General features: G+C 38.5%; 1 protein-coding gene across 2 annotated transcripts in view; it reads right to left on the bottom strand.

The window, feature by feature from the left end:
- LOC106812984 (protein-cysteine N-palmitoyltransferase HHAT-like) overlaps positions 1-11512 on the bottom strand; it is a 40989-nt gene that overhangs the window by 27593 nt on the left and 1884 nt on the right. Inside the window, exons 2-10 of one of the 2 annotated variants that reach the window (XM_014817025.1) lie at positions 8848-8961; positions 8436-8503; positions 7878-7988; positions 7465-7659; positions 7065-7171; positions 6756-6867; positions 3605-3797; positions 3199-3328; positions 741-776 (exon numbers count right to left, since the gene is read on the bottom strand). In XM_014817025.1, the coding sequence (XP_014672511.1) occupies positions 741-776; positions 3199-3328; positions 3605-3797; positions 6756-6867; positions 7065-7171; positions 7465-7659; positions 7878-7988; positions 8436-8503; positions 8848-8959 (1064 nt within the window). In that variant the 5' untranslated portion in view covers positions 8960-8961. Of the gene's footprint in view, positions 1-740; positions 777-3198; positions 3329-3604; positions 3798-6755; positions 6868-7064; positions 7172-7464; positions 7660-7877; positions 7989-8435; positions 8504-8847; positions 8962-11512 lie in introns of those variants that run through there. The other variant, XM_014817033.1, reaches the window with a different exon arrangement.

Consider the following 11512-nt stretch of genomic DNA (forward strand, 5'->3'; position numbering starts at 1 on the left):
AGAAAAGAACCAATGCTAATAAATTTTAAAATCTAAATAACCAAAAGCTTACTAGTATTTGCTATGGGTGATTCCATTGCATGTGTGCACTTTTTAAATGTTACCTTTGCACCGTTTTAGACTAGTACAGTAGTAGTTAGACAAAGGTGCAATAATATTTATCTCTATAACTACTAATTAATGGCAAAAATTCACATTTAGCATAGATATATGCATAGTTTAACCAAAACTAATAGGTAAATATACAATATTGCAAACCTTTATCATTTAAATCATAGGTGATATGTTCAGTGTCAGAAAATTAAAAAACCAAAAAGTGCAAATTGCAAAGTAATGGTGCCATCCAGTAACATAAATACACAATATTGATGAGGTCATATTGGGTATGTCTGAATAATAAGTTGAGGTTATGCAATTTAAGAAACATTTACGTGAACAGTTCACAGGTGACACACACTAGTGGCAAAGCAAAACATTAATTACCATGCCCAAAAAAGCATACTGTATACGGCCGACATACATAGTTCTTTAGTTAATAATACATGCAGCTCTGTGTTCTGTATGAGACATGATATCCTGTACACAATCGTATATATCAATTTGTCACAACCACAGGCAGCACCAAACATCAGATGCCAACTAGCACTAGCACTAGCAGCAAGTCACACCTAAATTTCTACATGATCATGCTACAATAAACATTTAACCAACCTCCCGTAAACATAGACTATTGATCCTACCTTTTTAAATAACTGTACAATCCACGATCAAAGTATCTGCAAGAAAGAATTCAGTCAAATTAAATGGCTATAACAGAGTAAGAGGGATAGAATCTGGAGGGGAAACCTTCATTATCAGCATATATGCTATACTTTTGTAACCCAACTAACTGTACACTTTTTGTTTCACATAAATCTTTGTGATATAACAAAAACTACTGAATTTTTAAGGTTTTATGATTGTATTACATTCCTGCATAGGTATTAATTAGAGAAAAATATACAGGACATTTCAACAGTAATATCATGGTTTTACATTGTAATCTCGTGCTGCCACCTACATTCACCCTACGCTATTAATCAATTATATTAATGGTAATTTAATTGTAGCCATAGAAACTCCCAGTGACATATTAAAATAAAAATGTCCGCAAAACACACATATATGCATGCGGGTATACAAAAAAAATCAATAAAATCTTGACCTGTTTACACGGAATCAGCTAGGCAACCAAGAAAATATGTAACTTATTAACAAATACTTATGGCAAAGAAGCAATGTTAACAAAAACATGATTTTCCTAAGATCTAAATGAGTACAGCCTTCATTTTTAAGACTACATATTTAAAAGTAGATATTACTGCAGAATGCAACAACAACATACACTGGTACGATAATGCCAGACAGCCTTCCTAGTCTGCTAGGTGGTTTCAAGAGCATGCTCTCTTAGAAAATAAGGATCAAAATAGTGGATTCTAATTACACTGAATATTACACATTGTTTCGAACTACAGGAAGTATGTGACAGTGGAAGGTGGAGTGCATGACCATTTTAGTCAGTGCTCACTGCTAACTGGAAAGTCTGGAATACAGATTTACTATACTATGAACTATGAACATATCTATACAATTACCATGAAAGACTAGTATAGCAGCTGTTGCATCGATGATGACATTTCAAAATTCCACATTAATGAATGTTCAAAATGCATTACTAGATTACAGAAATAGGTCACATGAGTTGTCACAGGTAATTCAGTTCCCGTTAACAGGTTTCTATGTACTAAAGGTTAATATATGCGCAATATCGTGTAAAAATCAAAAATGCAATGCCGAGGCATAATAGAGATAGAGCCGAGTGCCAGCCACATGTAATATAGGCGTTCAAGGCTTATATAGCAGATGGCAGGCAAATAGGAGGTTATTTATAGAATTAGTGAAACCGTTAAGCTAACTTAAGAACCAGGGATAGTAATGACGAAGTCGTGAATGAGAAAACGATAGCATATGGCATGAGCATCACTGGCGCTCATAGGGTCTATGTCCCCCAGGGTACTGCCGGAACGTACCCTGGGTACGGTCCAGTATACCGGAACGTACCCTGGTAACTATCTGATATGGTTAGGGTTAGGGTTAGGGTTAGGGTTAGGATTAGGGTTAGGGTTAGGGAGTAGGCGTAGGCGACTCCCTAGACTCGTTAGTGGAGTAGGCGAGGTACGGTCCGGCATATTACATAGTACCAGGGTACGTTCCGGTAGTACCCTGAGGGACATAGACCCTCTCAGCATCACTGGAACCTTACAAACATTCTGAAAAGACATCAATGCTGGAACAGCTGGTATAACAGTCTTTCATGTTCATTTTATACATATGTTCATGATTATACATGTTATCAAGAGCACATAAAGAAGGAGAGCGTACAACGGTGAAATGCTGAAACCATGCTGCAGTATTAGTCAAATTAATAAACTTTCCCCGATTCTTTGCAGTATTATTGATCAGCTGTCCTACCTTGTTAATATAAAACAAACCGCATGTCCCTACGATGCCTCTACGCTGAGATAATGAGCGGTGAAAATCTGGTATCTTCGCCGAAAACCGACTCGAGATCAGTTTTACTGCGACTGTCTCTCGTTTTCTGTACTGTATGTTGCTTCCGGTCGCCGCTGTGTAGCGCTGACTCGATACGTTATTACTACAGCGTTACTACATCCAGCGTAAGGGGCGGGTCATTACCATGGCGATAAATAACAAGACGTTTTTGTGGAGTAATGGCTGCGTCAATGACTGGAAATGCGAGAAAAGATAGTAGAAGGAAAATAAATTTCATTGTCAATGAATGACAGAAACACGCGAGGTTTCCCGAAGCTATCGCCAGAACGAGAGACAGTCGCAGCCACTACGTATCTCGAGTCGGTTTTCGGTACAAATACCAGATTTTCACCGCTCATTATCTCAGCGTATATATCGTCATATATAACATGCATCGTAGGGACAAGCGGTTTGTTTTATATTAGCAAGGTAGGAGAGCTGATCAATAATACCACAAAGAATCGTCAAAATAAAATCGGCAAAGTTTACTAATTCGACTAATACTGCAGCATGGTTTCAGCATTTTACCGTTGTATGCTCTCTTTCCGTTTAGTTGTACGCTTGACGTACCATTACCGTTGTACGCTCTTGATGTTATATACTTACTTCCACATGTCTGAGTACAGATGGATGCGGGAAATACATTTGGGTTGATGAGGCGGATCTAGTCCATCCACTTTAGCAACAGTTCCAGGCAGCCCAAACATCACCACATATTTTACATGGAAGAACTGACCTGTATAAAAAGATCATTTGGAGATATACTTGCACACCAGATATTTTGTCAATACTGATTTTGCCATTTCACTAGTACGATTTGAGAAAAGAGAATGTTCTACTGGAACAATCAATATAGCATGCATGTAGTATCTATTAGAAAAACCATAGATATAAAACAAAATAAGACATGCACTCATGCGAAAATGTACAATTACATATATAATAAATATAGAGATATGAAAATATATCACACAGAAAAAAGTGAAGTTTAAGGTAACACATTTTTACCTACCATGAGACCAACCCAAGCCACCAAGCGGCCATCTACCCATGCTCTTGACAGTATAAAGGTCAAAGATCAATGCATTGAAGTGGTAGAAATGAAGAATGAGCTCTAGATATGTAGCCCAGAACATGACTCTCATGAATTCCCTAATGATGTAGAATATCTTGTCTTTAGTCCATATTCTTGCTGTTTGTTTCATCTGTAATACATAATGATGCAATCACAAACAAACACATTTTTACACGTTTGTGTAGACTTGGCAAGAATATGAAATCTATTGAGCACTGACCTAGCTGGCCCTCAGTGACAGAAGCACTATCCCTGTAACATTGAGAATGATTCTCTTAAGGGCCGGACACACTAGGCGATTTTAATGCGATCTAATCGGGCGACTTTATCGCCCGATAATATTGCCCGATTCTATCGCGCGAGTCGAGTGGACACATCACGCGATTTAGTCGCGCGACTGAAATAATCGCCCGATAATATCAAAACGTTTTGATCCATGCGATTGAATCGGGTGATTAAATCGGGCGACTAAATCGGCGGCGACTGACTGGACACATTAGGCGATTTTCACCGGCGATCGAGTCGCCCGACTGAGTCGCCCGATAAAATCGCCTAGTGTGTCCGGCCCTTTAGTGGTGGGATTAAACTAATGATCACACCACCTCATATGTTGACTAATAACAACTCACCATAACTAACAGAGAAAGGGAGCTGTGGAATTTTGTTTTGGGTGGCAAGATTGAACAATATGGCCTTCGATTAGTCTGATGTTGTACTGTGTACGATCATCTGCCATTTGTCAAAAATAAAAACGAATTTAATGCGAGGATTTCTCATGTTTTGACCCACCGTTTTTAGGGGTGCACCAGAACTTGGATCCGGCCGGAACTATCCGGGCAGATCCCAAATTTTTCAGAGTTCCGGTTCCGGCCGGAACCCTTCAGGAACAGTCGGGCGGAACCAAAACTTTTTCCTAATTTCATTTCTGCTACAAGCGTCATCAAGATTAAAAGATCAGTCACTGAATGTAGTTGAGAGTCAATAGAGTCAACTTGCTGACAATATAGTGTTAACGACATCACACTAATCGGTCCAAAAAACGCTTGCCACTTGAACATTGGCTAACTAACTGAACTGAACCTAACTGATGTTAGGTGATTCACAAGATTTTCTTTTAAAATCAAATACTCTTAGAGCCACAGGAATGGCATCTGTCTGTTAGTTAAAAATAATCGACTAAAACCAGGGAAACTGCAACATGCAGGTTTTGCCACAGAATTCGCTCGCGAATAAGATGCCAGAATTATGCACTGTAAGCAGCTGATTCATACACCCAACAACCATCCTGTAATTAGAACTTTGAGCATTGTCCTACTCGCCTGAGTGATGTGCCTGCTAATAATATTTCGTTCAGGCCGAATGAGTTTGCGCAATACTGGGTCAAAACTGTCAAGTTCATTCCCAGCTTAAGTTCCGGTTCCGGCCAGGTAGTTCCGGCCGGAACTTTTTTCAAGTTCCGGCTGGTTCCGGTTCTGACCGGAACTTGAGAAGTTGGATCCGGTGCACCCCTAACTGTTTTTCATATTTTCTTAACCATTCTGATACCTACCAGTACTCCTTGCATAACACCAAATGTATATAGTAAGGCTAACATATGTCACAGAACACTCGCATTCTTGCCACCAATGTGTGCAACAATCTGCATTTCAAATTAGATTGTTTACATATATGTCAACGCACCTCGCGTGTGATTTTTGTTCTCGCGAGACCAGAACCCTGTCTCTATACACTAGGTTAATTACCTTTGTATACATTTCAAGATAGATACCAGTCTATAAATATTTGCGTCACGTAACTACATGCACTCGTTTTGTGGGTCCATTTGAACATTCCATTATCACGAATCTGAAGATGCATAGCGGGTGCACACGTGTTTGCCGTTGATTCACTGTATTATAGCCTATAACAGCACAAATTTTGGTGAGACCCAATTTGTCTGTTGTGCGAGTGTTCTATGATATGTTACCCTTAAGCTGGGTTTACACTACCGACTTTATGTTGGCGAATTAGCGAGTTAGACCAATTTCGCAATTCGGCAACTCCGAGTTGGTGAAAATAGAACATGTTCTAATCTCCCAACTACGAACTAGTTGCTATCAATCGGTTGGTCGCGCAACTTTTGCGTTTACACTGCCGAATGTCGGTTGTATAGTTGGGAAGTTGGTCGAATTCGCCAATTCGCCAACATAAAGTCGGTAGTGTAAACCCAGATTTGCTATATGCATTTGGTGTCCTGCATGGAGTACCGGTAAGTATCAGAACGGTTAAGAAAATATGAAAACGGTTCGTAAAAACATGGGAAATCCTCGTTTTAAAGTATAAGGTACTCTACTGAAGAGGAAGAGTCAAAGGTTGATCAAATTGATAGATCAAAGCTATGGATTGCAGCATCAAGTTCAAATTTTACAATTAAGTAGAGAATTCCAATATAGAGTTAAGCAAGAGTGAATGCTAATTTTTGCATGACCATGATAAATCATGTAAAACCAAAAGGTTATAAGCTTAACACTCAGAAAGCTTATATGAAGAGGGGTCCAGAACAAGCTTTGATAATTATCAGATATTCATCTGGTAGCTTTATTCTCTATAGCTCTGTGTAGCCCCTTCGCTCCAGCCATAGGGGATCAAGATCTGTAGCAGGAGCGAAGAAGCTACACCAGTAGAGCTATAATCTGTATGAAATCCAAACATAGTTGTACTAGTTTACAGGGAGACCTGTCTGGCAAATCATATTCTAACATGAGCAGAACACTAGTTATTAAAAGAGCAAGTTTTTGAATAGACAACAGTAAGACTGCCCAAGAAAACAAAACGAACATACCAAAGTGAGACACGTTCCTGCAAATATAATGAATGTGGGCATTCCATCCAGGTTGCTACTAATAACAACATCAAAATATTTGTAAGTATGGTATAAGAGACATATTTAACAGACAGATAGTAAGAGATAAAAATGGTCTATTGCTTCAGTTGCTGCTGCAAACTAGTAATTAACTAGTAAACCTAATACCTCAGACTATCTGCCTGCTGTAAATTGTCTGTAAATGTAACCCGAGTATGTAATATAATAAAGGTCTCAAAAACATACCTGAATTTCGTATAAATCATATGTAAGCAGAGGGCCAGTAAAAAACAGTGGTAGGTAGAAACAGTAAGCAAAGAAACTAAGCATGTCTTTCAACCTAGAAGTTGGCTGCGGCCTATAAACAAAAAATGAACACATTTTAAATTAAATCCAATCTCATCTCACATACATCTAGGATAAAAATGCTATATATAGCAAAATATCACTTCTACATCTAGTTAACTGAATGTTCATGATATAGTGCAAAGATTTTCAGGATTTAATTTATATATAGAACATATACTCTGCTCAACATAAACGTACTTTATTTACCTTTTCGAATATTCTATTGATACACTAGTGTAGCGAAGATTCATCATTGCTGTGGTAAACAACAGCTGGTAGAAATGTTCCTCTGATTGAAATTTCATGTATGCTTTCTGTAAAAATTCCAAACCTAATAAATATCAATACATACACTTTTGAAATACACAATTGAAACACTTTTGACGTTGCCACATCTACTTCACTCAATATCATGCTCTGTATATCAGAAAGGACATGAACTTAATTAAAAATTACATACACCATTGCATGCATTATTAAATTAAGTGAGCTTGTATCGTCACACTTGTATATTATCACCTTTGAAATTTTGAACGCTAAAAATAATGCCATCCATATAAATGATAGCAAAGTACTACATATCTTGTTGTGTCGTCTGGCAATATACCTGCAAATCATGGAAAGCCGAGATGTTGAGTGCGGAAAGAAGCACTAAACTGACAGACCAGCATGCGGCTGTTCTTCTCAGTTGTGATACACAGTACATTATTACACAGTGTATGACCAAGTATCCAACAGACAGCGGTCCCATCACGTGGACAAGAGCACACAGTGAATGAATCAAGTAGAAATGCTCCTTGTACTGAAAATACAACGATATTTGTTACTGTGATGTATTAGCAATGGTGTTAGTCATTTCCCTGAATTCAATTGACTATGATTGCCACTTGAAATACACAAATATAAATTCTCATGAATCTGTGAAACAGTTCATAAAATTCTACAATAAATGACGAATTCCTGCACTGTTCATATTTATCGGTGCATAGTGAAACATCTTGTGGAATTCTCTGATAATACCTTGCAGCAGAACCTGTCCACCAGCCGGCCTAACAGCATGTGGCTGCAATACCATGGTAGTACATGCCAAAACCAGGTGGACCAGAAATGCCACTCATAATTCGAGATATCCTATAAAAGTACGTATTAAACATTGGGACTGGAATTAAATTCATCGTTAAAGAGCTACAAAAACAGTTTATGAATATTAGGTTTCTCTTGATCCCGAGCTCCTTGTGTGATAAATACCTTACTGCCTCATGTGACATATGACCAAAATAGTTTAAACTGGAGAACCTTAGGTTATACTTTCAGACCAATTTCATTATTAATAGAATATCACCCTAGAATAACCTTGTAATACAAGTGACAGTTGATTAGAAACCAATCATGTCTCCTTCTTACCATTTATTAATTGTAAAATTATAGCACTAGTTATCAGCTATAGTACCAACGACTTTTGAGTATAATTTATCCTCAATTCTCCAGACTATACCTGCTCATTAAAGCAAAGCACATCCCAGCTTTTACAAAGCATTACAAATGTTTATTCTTCACAACTCATTAGTACTATACTACCTTCGTTCGTCCTCCTAGTATCTTCCAACCTTGATTAAAATCATCTGTGTTCATGATATACTCATTTTCTATATGAAATAGAGATCACGTTTAATACTATAAAAATAAAATGTTTAGTAAAAATATACGAGTGTATGATAAAGACCACATTCAGTACTGGTACTATCATGAACCTACACACATTTTTAAATACTACATAGGTTCATTGTAGGCATATTAATAAAGTTACCATTTATACACATTTAAAAAATTTGTGTGAATTATGAACTTTGTAGAATGCTCTTTTATGTTTAGACTATATAGTGTTTTAGTGTAAATGAGTTAATTTTACTTTATAACGTATTATTACTATCAGTATTCTAGATTACTGTGAATTGTCTGTAATATCACAGTCATCTTCTAGCAATCCTACCTTTGCATACACAGTACGTTTGATATGAAGCATAAAGACATATGCCTGTCCAGGAGAAAACATAGAGCACCACCTCTGCTGTTGGAAGGCGTGCTGGAAGCTGCTTGGCCATTTCTGATAGAGAAATATAAACAATACAATCCACTAGAGTAACCAATCTACTAGGTAATAGCGACTGCCCCTGTATAATTTCTAAGCATGTAGTCCCTGTTATCTAAAAGAAAACAGTGAAGATCAGGCTACAAGTTTGCCTCGAGCTGACTCACACTTAGTGTTGCCGCATTTTGATTGTTCCCACAAACCGACTCGTTTAAATAGGAACATGTTAAAGGAAGAATATGGCTGTGCACGGGTCGCTAGTAGTTTTTAGTTGTTATAGGCTAGTCGGCCCTGAAATGTTGCATTTTCCAGTTCTGGAAGACCTTTTGCCAGACCGAAAAACTTCCAGCATGTGATTGTGAACCATGTAACTTGTATCTATCAATCAATCAAGTTGTTAAAAGATGTCAAATGGAAAAGGTTGAATTAAACATTGGAGGCAGAGGAGTTTGAATTTCTCTAATGGATCCGACTGTAAATAGTGTGTAAGATATGTATAAATTATGAAAAAGTAAAACTTGTAAAAAATTACAAATGTGTATATTTCGATAGTTTAAAGTAATGTAAGGACCACAATGTAAATAAGTGTGCTAGTCCTTGGTAGTTAACTAATTTCATGAATTCATAATTTATTGTAACACTAACAGTGTATCATGGACTGTAGTGTAAATACCTAAATAAAGAATACATAAAATTAAAAAAATTAAATAAACCATAGCCTAAGAATAACTGTTATTCTTAGTCTATGCATGCTACTACTAGTACCACAGGCACTTGGAACGTCTCAATAAAGAAAAATAATGCTAAATAAACATGAAATGTATTTACTACCAAAGTCTAAAATGTTTCTCTACTCCGAGTACTCTCTTTTGCCTATTATTGCCGATAATTTCCTGTAAATGCTGCTCAAATGCTCCTCTGCAACGCACACGTACACCGCACGCACGCTGCTGCACGTTTACACTTATTAAATATATAAGTGCTCGTTTACACTACGCGAGTAAGTGTAAATGTGCAGCGGCGTGCGTGCGGTGTATGTGTGTGTGTTGCAGAGGAGCATTTGAGCAGCATTTACAGGAAATTATCGGCAATAATAGGCGAAAGAGAGTAGAGAAACATTAAGACTTTGGTAGTAAATACATTTCGTGTTTATTTAGCATTATTTTTCTTTATTCATTATTGAGACGGTTTATTCCCGGTTGGCCTACTCCCATTTTGCCTACGACAAAATTCCCATTTCGCCTACAGCAAAATTCCCAGTTGGCCTACACCCATTTCGCCTACTCCCAATTCGTCTACGGCCACGGCTCAAAATCTACCCCATTCCCATTTCGTCTACGATCAGTTTGTTCACTAAATAATCATTTATTATTATTAATAATAAAATATGGTTTTGATTTGCATACATAGACTACAGGAACCAGAACTAAAACTAAAAGAAAACATAGGTACAAATAATGAGAACACAATTTGACCAAAATAGAAAATACAGTAGCATAAAGATGAAACGATGGGAGTAGGCGAAATAGGAATATTGCCGATTCTGAGAGTTGACGAAATGGGAGTAGGCGAAATGGGGCGTAGGCCAACTTACTGGGATGTTACGGGCAGGGGCGGCGCCAGGGTATTTTCTTAGGGGGGGGGCGAAACCAGGGGCGTTTACAGGAACATGCGAAGGGGGGGTCTGGGGGGCTCTCCCCCAGGAAATTTTTGAAATTAGACCCCCTCAGATGCGTTTTCTGCGCGAGTAGGGGTGGTCCGGACCCCCTGGACCCCCCCTGTACACGCCCCTGGGAACTGTAGAATCTGATACCGTGTGCGCTTGCACTGACGGGTGGGGTCCATGGGGTAGATTCATGATTCATCAAGCTGCGTACGCAAAATATTTTGCGTAAATCTTGTGTACGCAATCGACGTTGCTTAGTTGCGATTCATCAACACAGCTATTTAGTACATTTTCGTACGATTTCGCGTACGCAAGCGAGGCCGTTTTAGGTGCGATTCATCAAGCTAAAATTTACGTAAACCTTTGCGTAACTTTACACGAGCTGACGAGGTGCCGTAAACCACTCGAAATTTCCGCAGGTTTTTCCAGCATACCGCAGCATGCACTATTTTATTGAAAAAAAAAACATTATAAAATTACAATGTCAGGTTTTCGTGTCCTGTCGGGTCCGGGTTTATTCAACCCGTAACCCCAGAGCGGCGGCGCACAGAGGGCGCTAGATCGGGTGGGGGGGCGGCGGGCTGGGGGGGGGGTGGGGGGGGGGGGCGGGCGGTGCGCCCCCGCTTATATCATTATGGCAAAGAAAAAAAAGAAAAAGAAAAGAAAAGAAAAAGAAAAAGAAACAAGGAAAAGGAAAAGAAGAAAAAGCAGAAAAAGAAAGAAATCATGCAAAATGTCTTTGCAGAATCGAGTGGTGGGGTGGGCTGGGTTGTTGCACCACCCCCTTCGATTTTGCAAGATAAAGGCTAAAGAAGCCAAGAATATTCTCTGGCAATAATGAGGGGGATTGCCAAAAAATGAGTGATGTAGCCTACAAGCTGGATCCACTTTCATCGAAAA

This window comes from Priapulus caudatus, unplaced genomic scaffold, assembly GCF_000485595.1.
Source record: "Priapulus caudatus unplaced genomic scaffold, Priapulus_caudatus-5.0.1 Scaffold22, whole genome shotgun sequence".
In the NCBI taxonomy this organism is placed as follows: Eukaryota; Metazoa; Priapulida; class Priapulimorpha; order Priapulimorphida; family Priapulidae; genus Priapulus; species Priapulus caudatus.